This window comes from Delphinus delphis, chromosome 6 (genome assembly GCF_949987515.2).
Source record: "Delphinus delphis chromosome 6, mDelDel1.2, whole genome shotgun sequence".
Classification (NCBI taxonomy): Eukaryota; Metazoa; Chordata; class Mammalia; order Artiodactyla; family Delphinidae; genus Delphinus; species Delphinus delphis.
The window spans coordinates 10,753,619-10,771,750 of record NC_082688.1 but is presented as its reverse complement, the minus strand read 5'-3'; the positions used below and the strand labels follow the sequence as shown (position 1 = coordinate 10,771,750).

Sequence of the window (18,132 nt, the reverse complement as noted above, 5' to 3'; positions counted from 1 at the left end):
TCCTAATACCACTTTCCCTTTTATGGTGTGCTCTCTTACCTGGTAATTCTGTAGCTAGAAAAAGGCAGTTTGCTCTCTGACAGACAAATGTATGAATCTGCTGAGAACATGTGGAAAAAGTAGGGTTGGTCACACCCCTCCCTTTCCAATGAGGTAGTCATCTTTGTCAATATTATGGAAATAGTCATCTCAGTCCCATCCCACCCTCTCCCTCAAAATACAAAAGAACTATCTCTAAACAATGACAACACTGTAACATTAAACATCTTCACATTCTGTAAACTGCAAGGAAATGCATCAGCTGCATTCACACAAAAGCATGTGCATCATGTTGAAGGCCATACATTCAACTCTGTCGTGAAATAAATATATAGAAAAATGAGGTTAAAAAAACAAGACAAACAAACAAAAACTCTTTTGCTATGGAGGCAACTGGCAAGGCTGCTCCACAGCCTCCATCTTGGTCTCTCTGGCTCTTTCTTCCGGAGCCTGTCCTGCCCACCCCAGGCCTTGCCATTGGCCTGAGGAGGGGTGCTGGGGACAGGTCACTCCTTGCCCACACTTGTCTTGCAGGAATGCAGCACCACCTTAAAGAGGAGGGGCAGCTGCTCCAGGGGTACATTCACCATCTTTCCTGGGAAAAGGCAGAAAAAGAAGAGTTAGCCGTGGCCACTAGTAGAAGGGCGTGTTTGCCTCCTCTTGGGCTGGTGAAAGAACACTGCCTTTTCTAGTGACTGGGGCGAGGAAAGTGCCATGAGTTATTACAAAGGTAAAACAGACTGGGCTAACATCCTATTACCCAGACCTATTTTGGTGCCTTAGGGAGTCCAGTAATGGTGCAAGCTCTAATTGTTGCTACTATCCAAAGAATACTGAACTCTATGCTAGGTGTTTAAATACATTATCTCATTTAATTCTCACAGTATTTCTGTATGACAGATTTTACTTTTTATCCCCATTTTACAGATGAGGAATCTGAAACTGAAAGGTATTCCCTGATGTCCTCTTAGAGCGAAAATAATGAGAAACTTATATCCTATTTCATTTCCTAGTAGATTCTTTAACTAGCATTCTATAAAATACTGCTCTTCAGAATAGTATAATGGGTTAATAAAACGTAGCAAGGAAAAAGGAGATGGGGTTTACAGGGGCAAATAAATTGAGAAATTCAGGGTTAAAACAGGTTTTTTTTTTTATTGGAGGATTTCTAAGAGCGCTCAGAATGCTAATATACTTCGTAAATATGAGGCTATAGTTCTTCTCCCTGACAGAACCCTACAGTCACCTGGTAATTTTTTTTTTAAAATACTGATGACCAGGCTCCACTCCATATCAATTAAGTCAGAATCTTTAGAGGTGCAGCACAAGAATGGATATTTTTTAAAAGCTTCCCAGGTGATTCCAAGGGCTGTCAGTGTTGACAACCCAGCTCTGTGGGGGAGAGTGGGGTATAATTATTGACCTGTATTTCACAGAGCACCTGATTAATATTTTGCTTGGTAGAACATAGTTTTAAAAATGCTGAGACATACACTATCAAAACACTCCTAAAATTCCAATAGTTTATTTAAGTCCAGTTCACACCTCCTAGACTACTTTGTGGCCCAAAAAGTAAAATTTGATTTTATCAGACTGAAAATTTTTTTCCTTCAAAATTGTACGGCTGAATTTTACAGGAACAATCTCAGCCCAGAGGTCACATTTCTGAGCTGCCCCTCAGTATGTGCTAGATAACTATAAACAAGAATCTTTATCAAATGAAGTAAAGCAACAACAAAAGCCAGGATTTCATGTTGAAATGGACGTATTTAAATGTCAAGAAGCTCAGAAAGGGGTTAAGACCACAAAACAACTAAAACAAAAATTCCTTATGAACACAGGATTTTTGAGAATTATTTTAAAGATATCACTTTTAATGAAAGATCCTCAAAAACCTATAGGCAATTCTATGAAATAAAATCAATTAAAACATTGAGATATAGTTAGTTCACATGCCAAAAAATCCACCCTTTTAACGTATATAATTCAGGAAATGACGTTAATTTGAGAAACTCTGAGCTTCTTTCCCCATCCATAGAATGGCCATAATATCACCAACCACCAGTCCTGCAGAAATTGAGATTAAGTGATATCAGGTCACAAAGGACCCTGCACATCACAGGAGCTTAGGAAATGTTAGATTCTCCTCCCTACAAAGAAAAAACAAACTTCTCATTATAATATAACTTTTCTGAGGGCAGGGGTAGTACCTCTTTTATTGAGCTGGTGATAGGCCTGGCATCAAGCATCCTGAAAACACTGCTTTCCTCATTCCCTTCACAAGTTAAGAAAAGCAAGGAAGGGTTGGAAGCCCAGGACCCAGAATGTTACCTGCAATATAGCGAATCTCAGGTAAGCACATCATGAGGTCAGGAAAACGGTTCGGCTGATGTGTATATTTATATTCAGTGAAATCCTGGCAAATGTACCAATATCGTTTGTTCAATTGTTCCAGCTGCGAGGCACTGGTCAGACCCCTGATATCTGTGAAAAAAACCACAGGAAATGGGAGGGGCTTTATAATGTGGAAGAAACACTGGCTCCTTGAATATGTGTATCTTTCAATGAAAAGTTATTAAACATTGTCTCAACAGGGGATCTTCTCTGTTTCTGACAGGGAGGAACAAAAGCTCTGGGTCAGGGAAGAGAAATAAGATAAAGGAAAAAATTATCAAGGACAATCACTAGACTGAGCCCCCTGAGGGCTAGGCTTATCTTTCTCAACTCTGTACCCAGCTCCCAGCACAGGGCTTGGCACAAATGGGCACCAGCGGATGTTGAACAACTAACTGAATAATCTACCTTTCCCAATTTATCCTTCACAGTATCTTTAAATTTGCTCTTTGCTGGAACCATTCAGAAATCTTCACATTTCTACATACAATTACACATGGTATCCTATGTGCTTCTACTCATACTATTCTACCTGGGCCACTGGTATTCTACTGGGTCGCTCCAGTTTTTTTTTCTGTGTATAAGTATATCTTGTTTTATTGTGCTTTGCTTTACTGCACTTCACAGATATTGCATTTTTTACAAATTGAAGGTGTGTGGCAAGTCTGCACCAAGCAAGTCTATCAGTGTCATTTTTTCCAATGGCATTTGCTCATTTCGTGTCTCTTTGTCACATTTTGGTAATTCTTGCAATATTTCAAGCTTTTTCATTATTATTAGATTTGTTATGAGGATCTATGATCAGTGATCTTTGATGTTACTATTTTAATTGTTTTGGGGTGCCACAAACCGCGCCCGTATGAGACGGTAAACTTAATTGATAAATGTTGTGCATTCTGACTATTCCGTTAACTGGCTGTTCCACTGTCTCTCTCCCTCTCATCGGGCCTCCCTATTCCCTGAAACACAACAATATTGTAATTAGGCCAATTAATAATCGTACAATCGCCTGTAAGTGTTGAAGTGAAAGGAAAAGTCACATATCTCTCACTTTAAATCAAAAGCTAGAAATAATTAAGCTCAGTGAAGAAGGAACGTCAAAAGCCGAGATAGGCTGAAAGCTAGGTCTCTTGTGAGTTAGCAAAGTTGCGAATGCAAAGGAAAAGTTCTTGAAGGAAACTAAGAGCACTACTCTAGTGAACACACAAAAGATAAGAAAGCAAAACAGCCTTATTGCCGATATGGAGAAAGTTTGAGTGGTCTGTATAGATCAAACCAGCCACAACATTCCCTTAAACCGAAGCCTAATCCAGAGCAAGGTCCTAACTCTCTTCAATTCTATAAAGGCTGAGAGAGGTGAGGAAGCTGCAGAAGAAAAGTCTGAAGCTAGCAGAGGTTGTTTCATGAGATTTAAGGAAAGCCGCTATCTCCATTAAAGTGTGAGGTAAAGCAGCAGTGCTAATACGGAAGCTGCAGCAAGTTGTCTAGAGATCTAGCTAAGATAATTAAAGAAGATGGCTACACTAAACAACATATTTTCAATGCAGACGAAACAGCCCTATATTGGAAGAAGACACTATCTAGGACTTTTCATAGCTCGAGAGAAGTCAATGTCTGGCTTCAAAGCTTCAAAGGACAGGCTGACTCTCTTGTTAGGGGCTAATGCAGCTGATGACTTTAAATTGAAGCCAATGCTCATTTACCGCTCCGAAAATCCTAGGGCCCTTAAGAATTACGCTATATCTACTCTGCTTGTGTTCTATAAATGGAACAACAAAGCCTGGATGACAGCACTTCTGTTCACAACCCAGTTTACTAAATATTTCAAGCCCACTGTGCAGACCTACTGCTCAGAAAAAAAGATTCCTTTCAAAATATTAGTGCTCACTGACAAAGCACCTGGTCACCCAAGAGCTCTGATGGAGATGTACAATGAAATTAATTTTGTCTTCATGCCTGCTAACACAACATCCATTCTGCAGCCCATGGATCAAGGAGTAATTTCAACATTCAAGTCTTTCTATTTAAGAAATACATTTCCTAAGGCTGTAGCTGCCCATAGATAGTGATTCCTCTCAAGGATCTGGGCAAAGTAAACCAAAAACCTTCTGGAAAGGATTCACCATTCTAGATGCCATTCATGATTCACTGGAAGAGGTCAAAATATCAACATTAACAGGATTTTAGAAGAAGGTGATTCCAACCCTCATGGATGACTTTGAGGGGTTCAAGACTTCAGTGGAGGAAGTACTGCAGATGTGGTGGAAACAAGAGAACTAGACAGAATGAGAAGTGAAGTCTGAAAATGTGACTGAATTGATGCAATCTCATGATAAAACTTTAGCAGATGAGGAGTTGCTTCTTATGGATGAGCAAAGAAAGTGGTCCCTTGAGATGGAATCTACTCCTGCTGAAGAAGCTGTGTGAAGACCGCTGAAACAACAACAAAGGATTTAGAGTATTACATAAACTTAGTTGATAAAGCAGCAGCAGGGTTTGAGAGAATTGACTCTAAATTTGGAAGGAGTTCTACTGTGGGTAAAATGTTCAAACAGCATTGCACGCTACAGAAAGTTCGTTCATCAAAGAAAAAGTCAATTGACATGGCAAATGTCACTGTGGTCTTATTTTAAGAAATTGCCACAGCCACCCCAACCTTCAGCAACCACCACCCTGATCAGTCAGCAGCATCAACACTGAGGCAAGGGCTTCCCTGGTGGCGCAGTGGTTGAGAATCCACCTGCCAATGCAGGGGACATGGGTTCGAGCCCTGGTCTGGGAGGATCCCACAAGCGGCAGAGCAACTGAGCCCGTGCGCCACAACTACTGAGCCTGTGCTCTAGAGCCTGCAAGCCACAACTACTGAGCCTGCATGCCACAACTACTGAAGCCCAAGTGCCTAGAGCCCGTGCTCCGCAACAAGAGAAGCCACCGCAATGAGAAACTTGTGCACCTCAACGAAGAGTAGCCCCTGCTCGCCGCAACTAAGAAAGCCCACATGCAACAACGAAGACCCAATGCAGCCAAAAATAAATTTAAAAAATAAATTCAAACAAACAAAAACAACACTGAGGCAAGACCCTCCACCAGCAAAAAGATTACAACTCGCTGAAAGCTCAATGATGATTAGCATTTTATAGCAATATTTTTTTTGAGGTATGTACTCTTTTTTTAAAAAATAAATTTATTTATTTATTAATTTATTAACTTTTTGGCTGCGTTCGGTCTTCGTTGCTGTGTGCGGGCTTTCTCTAGTTGCGGTGAGCGGGGACTACTCTTGATTGCAGTGTGTGGGCTTCTCATTGCGGTGGCTTCTCTTGTTGCGGAGCACAGGCTCTAGGCACACGGGCTTCAGTAGTTGCAGCACGTGGGCTCAGTAGTTGTGGCTCGCAGGCTCTAGAGCGCAGGCTCAGTAGTTGTGGCACACGGGCTTAGTTGCTCTGTGGCATGTGGGAGCTTCCCGGACCAAGGCTCGAACCCGTGTCTCCTGCTGCATTGGCAGGCGGATTCTTAACCACTGCGCCACCAGGGAAGTCCCCTGTACTCTTTTTTAAGACATAATGCTACTGCACACTTAACAGATCACAGTATAGTATAAACATAACTTTCACAGGCACTGGGAAACCAAAAAATTCATGTGACTCACTCTATTGCAATATTCACTTTATTGTGCTGGTCTGGAACCAAACCTGCAATATCTCCAAGGTACGCCTGTAGACGTCTCTCTCATTCTCATATATGTATATATATATATATTATATAGTGTGTTCATATACGTATAAACACACACAATCCCCTTTTTCATATATAGAATATAAATATTCTATACATAAATCTTACCCAGCCTTTGAGGCCCAGATCTCAGATTTCTGGTCCTCCAAGTAGTTGTTACTGATCTCCCCCCATTTGAGGCTCAAGCAATGTAACAAGTGCCATCAGAATGTATACTTCTTGAGGCCAGGAACCTGGGATCTAATTTATTTCAATGTCTTTAATGTTCAACACAGGGCCTGGCCCAAGGGAGGCACACAGAACACCAGATAAATGCATGAAAGGTGCAGAAGCAAGAGGAAGAGGTCAGTATGAGGGAGGAGTAGGCAAAGAGGAGGGGATCAAGAGTCTCTGGACTAGGAAACTGAATACAGGAACACAGCATTTTCAATGTCGTAGGCCGCGAAACAGCCCAGCCCCACTCAGAGTAGAGTACTCATACGCTACTCTGGAAGAAAGGGAACACAAATCCTCCTTGCATACTCTGCTTACCAGCAGCTACCAAGCGCCGCTCTGCAAGTAATACTCCATGTAAATCACACCCACCACTCTTCGAATTAAAGCCATGCTTGATACGGGTGTGTGAGTTTTGTGCACCCCCGCTCTGCCCTGAAGGGGCCCATCAGCCTGTCACAGATCCCTTATCTCTAGTAGTTTCATCAGTCACTCTGCTCTTCTTCAGTCACTGGTAAACTTGGTGCATATTTTAAATGACGCATGTACTGTCCTTGATGTCTGTGTTTAAATGCATTAAAACTGACTAAACAAAGCAAATCCTCTTCCTTCCTCTATGAGTTATAGAGGCTGTGGCATTTAGGTTTGAAGAAAAAAATCCAAACCATGCTCTGTGCTATAGTGGGGCAGAATGATGATGAGGGCAGCACAGGACTTCCAAGATCGGCACCCACATGGTGTGACAGATTGTGTGACAGTCCTGAGGGTAAAGGGGGTAGGGGTGAAATGAAGGCAAAAGGGCAAATATTCACTGACAAAAAAAAAGTCTTTTCTTCTCACCCCCAGTTACTCACCTTGATTTAGGAAGTTAATTGCTTTCATGCAAGCATACTCCTCATTGCTCACTTTTAGCTGATGGAACTTGTGATACAGGTAGATGAGCCGCTCAATCACCTCCATCCCTTCATCACTAAATCTGGGGAACAGACACCGGTGTTAATAATGGGCTCTGATTACCAGTGGAGATAATGGAAGGGAGACAGAAGTCACCTACAGCTCCTTAAGGCAGCTAAGATAGGAAAGAGGTTGAGCTTGGGGGAAATGGAATCCACACACATTTGTGAAAGACAGGTGAATCCATGGTTTGTCTAGAGGCCAAGGCAGCTCATACGAGCTGCTCTTCCCCAGGTCAGTTGGGGTCAATCAAATCTAAGTTCAAATCCAGCTCCATCACATACAAGCTATGAGACCTCGGGAAAGTCCTCTGACCTCTCTAAGCTTTGAGGACCTCCTCTGTAAAATAATGCTTGCCTGCTTGGGGTAACAAGGGTCACGGGGGTTTGGGATGTAAATGTAGAGAAGTATGACATCGTTAAGATACTGCTGTTGTTGCGATGCAGCCTGTAGTAACAATGGCAGCTACCATGGTGACTCTATGTGAGCTACTGCCACAATGAAGAAAAAGCTGCTGATTGTATTTAAGTTCACTGTTTCCAGCATGGCTGAGGTTATGTACAGGGAACATTTTTACTGGTATCCCTTGATTTCAGCTAGAGAGGGAGGGAGGGAAACATAAATTGAGCCTCCATGTCATGCCAGTTTCTGTGCTGGGCACTTTATGTGCATTATCTCATTTAGTTTTCTCAGCCCTACGTGCTAGGTGAGATTATAATCACCATTGTACAGATGAGAAACTGAAGTTCAAAGAATAGAAGGGACTGGTCCACAAGCACACAGCTGGTTGGTAGCAGAGCTAGAACCTTGAACCTGGGCTAACTCCCTAAGGCCATGATTTTCTCAATATCTGAGGTAGCATCCATTAGCAGAGAAGACTCAATGCTGACCATGCTGCTTTTTTTTTTTTAATGTTTTTTCTTTCAGGAGTGTTTTTTTTTAATTTTAATTTTATTTATTTTTGGCTGCATTGGGTCTTCGTTGCTGCACGCAGGCTTTCTCTAGTTGCAGTGCACAGGCTTCTCATTGCGGTGGCTTCTCTTGTTGCGGAGCTCAGGCTCTAGGAGTGCGGTCTTCAGTAGTTGTGGCACACGGGCTCAGTAGTTGTGGCTCATGGGCTCTAGAGCGCAGGCTCAGTAGTTGTGGTGCATGGGCTTAGTTGCTCAGCGGCATGTGGGATCTTCCCAGACCAGGGCTCGAACCCATGTCCCCTACACTGGCAGGTGGATTCTTAACCACTGTGCCACCAGGGAAGCCCCCATGCTGCTTTCTTTGGATTAGGAGTTAATTCCTTGGGGAAACACCAAGTTTTAGGCAAAGGAGCCCTAGGCTGGGGGACTAATACTCTGCGTCATAGTGGGTAATATCTTATACCAGAAATGGAGATACTCCCAAACCAAGGAGGCAAAGGCTTAGTGGGGAAATAGTTTATAAAAGCTGGGGTCAGGCCCAGCATCCACTCTTCTAGGTGATCCAGATAGGCCTCTGATGCAGCTGAGTCACAAAGAGATGCTTAGCCTCAGAGTTGCTTCCTGGTGACTTGTTCAGATCAGGGTACTACAGCTCCATGCTAGGCAAGAAGCCCCTATCTGGGTAGGGTCCAGAACTCCTGGGAATGTACTACTGCTGTCTGGGTCCTATTGCTTTCTGTGTTGACTGTGAGGGTTTCGCAAGGGCTTGGCTTCCTGGCCAGGCAGGACATTTTCTCTTCCCTTGGGGAAAGCCTGGCTCCTGTTGGGGCCAGAGGCACCTGTACTTCTCAAGCACCAGGGGGAGCCACAGCAGCAGCTACTTGCAATCCGGAGCCCTGACCCTCTGGGTCCCAGTTTGCTAGTTTGAACTACCATGTTTTCTCTGCTCCTGGCCCGATGGCTTTTAATACGTTCTCAGATTGGCTGATAGACACACTTACATTTAATAACCACTATAATAACCATACCTATTATTCTACCATTTGTTGAGTGTTTGCTACTTGCCAGGCCCTTTGTTAAATATTTTACATACATCATTTCATTGGATACTTCCAATAAATCCACAAAAAAGGATACTATAATCCTCTTTGTTCACTTGTGGAAACAAAGGCTCAGAGAGGTTATTTACTGTGCCCTTATTGTATTCTTACATTTTACCCTCCTGATAATCTGTGAGAAAAGTAATATCACCTTCATGTTAGGGAAGAGGAAGCAGAAGAGATGCCTTCTCCAAAGTTCTAAGTGAATAAAACAAATTAGTGGTGGTGGGGACAAGGTTTAAACCCAAGTTTTCTCATTCCAAGTCTGTTGCTTTCTCAGCACTACACTGTCCATTCCCTGACTGTCTTGTTCTTAACTGGCAACTGGGAAAGGCTACCACATGCTACCACAGGGGATACCTCAGGAGGTCTGTGTTCCCAGAGCAACTCAGCTCAGGGCCCAACCCAGAGTGGGTGTCGGACTCGCTGCAGTGCATAGAACTGCCCCTCCGCTGCCTCCATGATGCTGAGACGGGCAGGAAGCAGTATGCCTGTGAGTGAAGATCACTCCTCATCACAGTACTTTGTCAGCTACTTCTGTTCTTGCGAGGGAAAAGATCTTTACTAAAAATGCCCATCAGTATCTGTTTGGAAGGGTGGGGAAGAGATGGGATGGGGTAGGGCTTAAAAAAGGAGGATGCAGCAGTGTCAGCATCTGTCTGGTGGCCGAGCAGCATAGCAAGTAAAGATAACACTCTCTCCCCTCATCAGTAACCTCTTGCCGCAAGCTCTCACTCTGGCTCTGCAGAACCTGCAGGTGTGTGGCTACCAGCCAGACCCCTAGACAGCAATGCTAAACCTATTCCCAGTTGAGTCTTGACCTGAGGGACACAAAGGAACTCCCACATGCCTGGCCTGAGTATATGACCCAGATCTGCCCTCTCTCTTGGGGAGAGCACATACCCTCTTTCCCAAGCTTCCTAGGATAGGCAACCAGCATGGACCCCTGGCAGCCAGCCCAGCAGCCCCCACTCAATCTCCACAGCCTGACTGCAAAGATTTCCTCCACACCCCGCATCCCGCCCCTTGATAAACAAATTGTTCTCTGTTCCATGGGCCTGCTTTCTCCTGCAGCCGTGCCTCCTCCACATCTGCCCACTCCACAGTTCTAACGCCCCTGTATTCCCTGTCTACAAATTATCAACATTCAAAGCCTGAAAGTTGGACAAACACACCCATTCTTCTTCTAGGTTACCATTACACAAGCATGTTAGGACAAGGAAAACATTCCTGCCAGGATCCCCCAAACCACTGGACCATTCAGTCAGCAATTGAAGCTGACACTGTGTAAGTTATGTCCCATTAAGGGGGCTGAAAGGCCCAGTTGTCTCTTTTTCACTCATCTAAATGCACCTACTCCCAGAAGCAGTCATCAGCCACATCCTTAGAGGAACTGCCATCTCAGCACCCACATATAGACTCCAAGGAGAAAAGTAAGACTGCAGCTCCAGGACACATTCCAGAAAGTCAAACTTTTGAGAAGGCTGAAAAATTTAGTAATGGTAAAGAATCTGGGCTTTAGAGCACAACAGATCTAGATGATAATCTCAACTCCATCTCTTTTAGCTTTAGAGCCTTGAGTTTTCACCTCTCTGAACCTCATGCTCCTTCCTCATGTGTGGAACAGGGTTAATATTAGTACAGTCTCTTAGGGAAGTGGTGAGGACTAAACAAATGTTTGCAAAGCACTTAAGATGGAATTTGGCACAATAAACAGTCTATAATTGTTAGCTACTATCATTATTAACAGCAGCAGCAGCATCACTCGTGTTATCACAGCAAAAAGAAAAGACTGTGTTTCCTGAACCTTACAGCTAGGGTCTTAGCAGGGAAGCTGTGAGGTAACTTTCCAGAGATCTGGCAGAAATGGAGCTAGTGTTCACGAGATAGAAGTGTCCATTAAAGCCCATCTAGTGCAAGGCATCTTCTCCTAAGAGTGAAGGAGTCTTGATTAGGGCCAGGAGCAGTCACTGGCTGGTGCTACAATCTGCTTTAAATCAAATTCACCCGGCTCACTGTCTGATAACAGCCTGATTAAGGAAAATGGGCACCATAAATTTGATTCAATATTTGAGAAGAGAAAAGGAGGTGGTCATGTATCATCTGGGAAAAGTCTTTCATGACAGCAGGAACTCGCTTGCACTCAACAGTTGTGAAAAAGTAAAGGCATTTTGTGGGAGTGGGAGTAACGCCAGAGTAGGCAAGGTAGGGAAGAGCTGTGGCCAATTACAGACTCCATGCTCTCCACAGTCTGGGGACTGCCTTACAGTGATGAACCTGATTCCAAAGGTTCTCGTACTTCCATTTCCTCTGGCCTCCTGGGCAGTTCCACATGCATCTCAGACTCAACAGACCCCAAGTCAAACTCAGAGCGGCTCATCTCTCAACCTGTTCTTCCCAGGCTCCATTATCTTCGCTAAGAGAATTGGTGTCCACCTGCCTGGCAGTATCCCCAACTTTTCCACTCACTGAGGTCTCACTGACTTTACCTCCCTGTCATCTCTTAACTCTGTGCTGCCCTCTCTATTCCCATCGTCACTGCTGCCTTGTCCAGGACTTGTTTATTTTTACCTGGGCTATGGAACAGCTTCCTACACAGCCACTGTCTTCTAGCCTTGTCTATGCAATGCATCCTGAACTTTATAGCCACAGGGATCTTTCCAAAATGCAACTTGACATGTAATTGCTCTACTTAAAAATGTCCCATGACTTAATACTATTCACACAATAAAATCCGAGTTTTTCTGATTAGCATTTGAGCACCTTCATGACTCGTCTTTCCTGTACCTTTCTCTCCTGTCATTTCTCCCCTAATTTCTCTGCTCTCAGATATAGCCTCTCTATACCCTAATCCACAGGATTGCTTTTTGTTATCTGCACAAACCAACCACCCAGAATCTCTACCTTCTAGGACTCTGTGTTATTCCCTGCCTGCCTCTTATTCTCTATATCTACCTAGAAAAATGCCACTTCAAGATGCAGCTCAAATGTCTTTTCCTCTTTGGCAACCATTCCCTGATTATGCAAGTAGAGGTACTCACTCCTTAGTCTATGCTTTCACAGTCCCTCATATGCCCCTCAATCTCCACTAATATCACCCTGAACTGTAGATTCTATCTGCTTCTATTTGCCCCCCAATCCCCTAAACCAAGAATATGGGCTCTCATCTCAGAAACCATGTCTGTATTATCTGTTATCCCAACACCCCTCCTCCAGGCACACACAACAGGTGCTCAATAAATGGGCATGTTGAACTAACATGTTGAAGTTTAACTTGTATTTTTCCATTGAAGGATTCCACAGTGGAGTGAGAGTCCTAACAACGAATCTACTTCTTATCCTCAGAACCCACTTGCAAGCTCAGCTGCAACATGTGTTCCAGAGTTAGCACTGTTCAATACAACTTTCTGTGACGATGGAAATATATATATACATCTGCAACTGTCCAATACAGTAGCCACTAGCCACATGTGGCTCCTGAGCACTTGAACTGTGGCTACTGTAAATGAGGAACTGAATTTTCCATTTTAATAACTTAAATAGCCACCTGAGGCTAGCAGCTACTATACTTGATAGTGCAGCTCTAGATTCTCCTTGGTAAGGATCCTTCCTAGAAAATAAAACTAGTTCAGCTGCTAGTTCAGCTAGTTCAGCTGAACTAGCACTCAGCTAGTTCAGCTGCTACTGGTCCCTGCCTTGCTCTCGGGGCTCAAGGGATTGGAAACAGTGGGATGGGGTGTCTTTCATGAAGCTTAAAGCCACGGAGAACCCTGCATGGCCAGTGATCCTTGCCTACCTGCAGAGGGCATGGGGAAACTCACCATTCTATAGAGAGGGGAGCCCACAGGCTGACTTTGTAGGCAGCCTCAGGCTGCACTGGTGGATTCCAGGCAAATAGGGAGGCCGGGCTCACTAGGCCAGCTCTGCAAACCCTGACAATATTAGAGCAGGCTGACTGCTATACAAACACTCAGTCAGCCCAGAGATACAGAGCAGGAGACAGGAATTTGATGGAAACAATGAATTAGAGGCTCAAGACAAGGGGTTAGGTTATCTGCAAAATCAGATGGCTCTGTTTAAGGACAAAATGTCATCTGGGTTAAAAACTCTGTCATTTATAGATTACCATCAAGCCTGTAAGCATCATTAATAAGGAAATATTAGAAAACCAGGGGGAGAAAGTACCCAGACTCCTCCCTCCCTCAGCTGTGCAAAGGGCCTTTGAAGGTGTTAGAGCTTCGCTCCCAGCCTAAGTCTCAACTTATCTTTACGCCATGGTGACTAAGTGGCAGAGGGAGATGCACCTCAGTCCTGTGTAGAGAAGTTTGGGGGCTGGTACTCTACCTTCTCCAGCTTTCTTCGATGGAGGAACCTTTTCTTCCCTCTCTCTTGGTGCTCTGGAATCCCATGACTTCCATTATTTTAAACTGTCTAATAAAGGTGAACTATTGAAAGGGCTTTTAAATGCGATTTAAACTTTATGTTTCACATGGATAAATCAGTAAGTCAGAAAAATTGTATCAAGAGATCATTTTTCCTGATTTTGGGGTATTACCATGTGCTCCAGGTCTCCAAAGTGAGTGAGGAAAAGACCTGCTCTAGGCAGGGAGGTTAGAAGGATCCTAGCTGGCTGCGATGAAACTTTATGCCAGAAAACATCGAGGAGGAGAGTTTAGTATTTCAGTCCCATTCTCCTATCTCACTGCATCTGAGATACACTGAAAGAGCCTAGACTTTCAGTTGGGCAGGCATAGGTTCAAATCCAGGCTCTGGGTTCAAATCCAAAACCCTCAAGGGTAGGCCCCTCTGAACTTCAGTTTTCTCATCTATAAAATGGGCATAACAACACCTACAGTGCTGGAGACTGTGACAAAGAAAGATAATAATGTAAAATACCAAGCCCAGTGCTTGGCACACAGTAGGTACCACAATAACTCCTGAGTCTTTTTCTTGGATTGTAAACTACAGCTCAGAGCCCCTCACCTTGTAGGAAATGTTCTTTCCAGATACATTATCTTATCTCAGTAATCTAGATGTGACCAAAATAACAGCTTAGCACTTGCTAAGCTTTGCTGCACATTATCATTTATCCCTCACAACTACCTTGTTGGGGAGATACTGTCATTACCCCACTTTATAAATTCAGAACCTGAGGATCAGAGACTTGACCAAAGTTACAAAGCTAGTCAGCAGCAGAGTGAAGATTCAAGTCCAGCCACGTGTGGCTTTAATGCCCATCCTTTGGAGTGTCAGGCAGCCCTGCCTTGCAGAGATGACAATGGTTTGGTTGCCTGAGACTTTCTCCCCAGCCAGCAGCTCTTACCTATGTAGTTCTTCATCAGAGGGTGAGTACTTGGCGGTGACATCAGCCAGCTCCCCGAAGATCTGCTTGCTGTAAACAGTGAGGGAGGACAGCAGGATTAATTCCTGCCACGTAGAGCTCAGGAGGCACGTGTAATCCTTGATTGAGAGCTCGCAGAAGAAAGGCAGTTTCTTGATCCAGGCAATCTGCCTAAAAAGCAGCTCGTCAGCCAGGCGGCAAAGCAGGGCAAAGAGCTCTGCTTGAGTCACAGCATATCTGGGGGGGTAGGAACAGGAGAAATTTACTTCTAGTGGCCAGAATGGTGAGGATGGGGGCAAAGGGAGAGAGTACTCCTAAGGGCACAAAGGGTCTCTGGCAGTGGGCTCCTTGCCCTTGACCAAGCATCTCCAGCTCCATTCAATTCAGTTTAATGATAAAGGGACAGGACTGGGGCCAGCAGTAAGCTCAGGGCTGGAGGAGCAGATTTGATAAGAAAAGGTTGCAAAGGGGAAAGGAGGCTTAGAAATTTGTGCAATTATCAGGGAGTATGACTTTTAATGCTCCATGTGTTAGAAGAAAATTCCGTCACTTTTGCACCAGTTTTGGAAATGAGGGCTCCATTAGGGTGAATCTGGTGCCTACTCAATACAGGGACTGGCACAAAAATGAGCCTCGGGGCGAGATGGCTGAAAGAGAAGAGAACAGGTTCAGAAGCTTTTCTTGCTCTCATTGCACCCCCTGGTGGTGCGAGTTCAGGAAAGTAAGCTACTGCGGGATGGAAGGAGCAGGGCATTTCTCATCTCTGGGCTGGAGGGGATAGGGTCCCAGTTTTCTTTCTCTCAAGGCCCCTGTCATGACTCTTCCCCACACCCCCACAACAGATTTATAAAGGTTTTGGTGGTGGCCTTCTTGTGGCAGACATCTGAATTTCCTCTTCTGAAATTGGAAACTAGCTTAAGAAATCTCAGGATACCTTTTGGAGCAGAGGGGGCAGTCTAAGCTTAATAACACTCAAACAGCCTATGCTCCAGGCTAAATGAATAATGAGTAGAGTAATGGGTGGGCTGAATTATCATCTACTCAGGCAGAGCTGACAGGATTGAAAGAGTATTCCTTCCACCCACTCAGGCCTGCACACACAGCACACGGCCCTAGGCTACTGATGAGTATGTTGACTACGGATACAGACAGGCCACAACAAGTTAGTGCCTTGAGTGCCCTGTTAAGAAGACTAAACTTAATGTATGATTATTCCCAGAATTACACCTCATCTCTGGCACAGAAGCACTCAGACACATTCCAGAGACTGGCGTACCTCGGCCCAACTAGAAACAAAAGTCCTTTAATCCCAACTCCATAGGGATTGATAAATAGCCCCCACTCTATGAGAAAAGATGCTCAAGAGAAAAATGAGGGAGCACTAACTTCAACGATAAGCAAAGATTTGTCCTCTGATGCTCGAGTCATTGCTTATTATCCCCCAACTCATTCCAAAGCCTGAGGTACAGCAGCCAGGGATGAAGATGGGTGTGGGGTAGGGACCACTTTGAAGCTACAGGGCTAAATAGACCAAGGCTCACTCACCCATCTTCAATCAACATGGGCGTGCCCAATGGCTCCAGGTCCTCGGCTGACACCAGCTGATGAATCAGACTATATGACTGGGGATCCAGGCTGCGAGCTTGTGGGGGCAGAAGTGGAGAGTGGGCAGAATAGCTAAAAAGGTGCGGTATATATTGATAGTGTGGAGGCACAGACATCCCCATGTATTGATCCCTGAATGCCATGAATCCATTTAGTTCCACAGACCTACTGGAGAGAAAAGTCTCATGTCAAGCAGAAACATCGCAGGTCTACTGCCTACTCAAAGGAAGTGAGCTAGGAGGTGGCTCAGGTGTTCTCTGGCCATGCACTCTGTCTTCATTAAGCTAAGGACATAATCAATGGTTACACGCATGTCTCCCCTACTAGATGCGGTCTCTGTGCAAATGTGCATATGTGTGGCTCACCTCTGGACACCCAGAACTTGGCAGAGCTGTACTGAAAAACACTGGTTAAATGACCTCTCTGTACAGGTGCCACATTTGGAGAGTTTCATAGAATATTCATAGACTATGATGACAAAGGTGAGTGTTTGTATTTTATACTGCTAGGACAACTAAGTCAGAAACAGGCTAAGTACCTTGCCAGGCCACAAAACAAATCCAGCACCTAGCAAAGAACCTGGCATGTGGCAACAACTCCCTAAACATTCAAAGGAAGGAACAAACTAAGGAACAAACGAATGAATGAAAGTTATAATGAAATATCAAGAGAAAGGAATATTCTTATCTTCCCCACCTTTCTTGGAGAAATCTAACAGTCAACTAGTTTTACCTAGATGACCCCTCCTGTAACAGGGGCTGGCAAACTATGGTCCATGGCCTGTTTTGGTAAATGAAGTTTTATTAGAACACAGCCACACTCATTCATTTACATATTGTCTCTGGCTGCTTCCAGACCACAATGGCAGAACTGAGTAGTTGAGACCTAGACTGTGTGGATTGCAAACCCTAAAATATTTACTATCTGGCCTTTATAAAAAATGTTTCTCAAACCCTGTCCTAAAATAAAGATTTCTGGAGAAAGAAAATCTTCCTTGGTAGCTGATGGCTATATTTCACACCTAACAACTAACTTAAGATATCATTCTAGAACCAAGAGTCTTCAAACTGGTATTTCATGACACCAGCAAATCTAACTTGAAAAGTTTTCACTGTTTCCTAAAATTTATAATGTGAAAATCTTCACTCTTGCTGAGACAGAGAAATGATAACTTAATTCGATATTGTCAATGTGGTTTTTTTTTAAATGATAAAGTAAGTGAGAGAAAAGAGCTACAATTAAAATGTTATTCTGTTAGGTGAAGAATGTATGGGCACGGATAGTGGCTATAGCACTTTATCAATCTGCGGAAGAGACTGCTGACATTTTCAAGGTCTTTAGCTAAAAAATGGGCTGTAAAATGCTGCTTTGCATCATCGTCACCCCAACCCCAAAAGACTGAGGAAGCAAGAGTACAATGGCTGAGACGGACTGGCAGGAATACCCAGCCCAGCTCAGAGGTTGCTTGTGGGTCCATTCTTTGGGTGATCCCTAGATGATGTTGGGTTTGCCTTGAAGCTCACCTGGAGGACAGTGTGGAGCCTGGTGAGGGCTGGTTGCTCTCTGAAGCCCTGTTCCCAGGGGAACTGTGGTCGCTGTCACCATGGTTGCTCCAGTGAGTGGCCTCTTCCTCAAATTCCTGCCCAGACATAATCCTTTCGATCTCTTCCTCTGATATCTTTGACAAGGAATTGATATATGTTAGCCTGGGTGTTCCTTCTTTAGGACTGAGAACTTATTTAAATGTCATGGGGCTTCTTAGAACTCTCTAGAGAGAAAGACAAATTCCCTCCCCTCCACCCACATACTCCAGGTCTCTCTCTCACTAATCTTAGGACAGCTT

At 44.1% G+C, this 18,132-nt stretch overlaps 1 protein-coding gene across 2 annotated transcripts in view; it reads right to left on the bottom strand.

The window, feature by feature from the left end:
• Nucleotides 1-345: 345 nt before the first annotated feature.
• NR6A1 (nuclear receptor subfamily 6 group A member 1) overlaps nucleotides 346-18,132 on the bottom strand; it is a 201,312-nt gene continuing 183,525 nt past the window's right edge. Inside the window, exons 5-10 of one of the 2 annotated variants that reach the window (XM_060014169.1) lie at nucleotides 17,813-17,967; nucleotides 16,230-16,457; nucleotides 14,667-14,921; nucleotides 7,233-7,354; nucleotides 2,371-2,523; nucleotides 346-634 (exon numbers count right to left, since the gene is read on the bottom strand). In XM_060014169.1, coding sequence (XP_059870152.1) covers nucleotides 546-634; nucleotides 2,371-2,523; nucleotides 7,233-7,354; nucleotides 14,667-14,921; nucleotides 16,230-16,457; nucleotides 17,813-17,967 — 1,002 coding nt within the window. In that variant the 3' untranslated portion in view covers nucleotides 346-545. The remainder of the gene's footprint in view (nucleotides 635-2,370; nucleotides 2,524-7,232; nucleotides 7,355-14,666; nucleotides 14,922-16,229; nucleotides 16,458-17,812; nucleotides 17,968-18,132) is intronic. The other variant, XM_060014170.1, reaches the window with a different exon arrangement.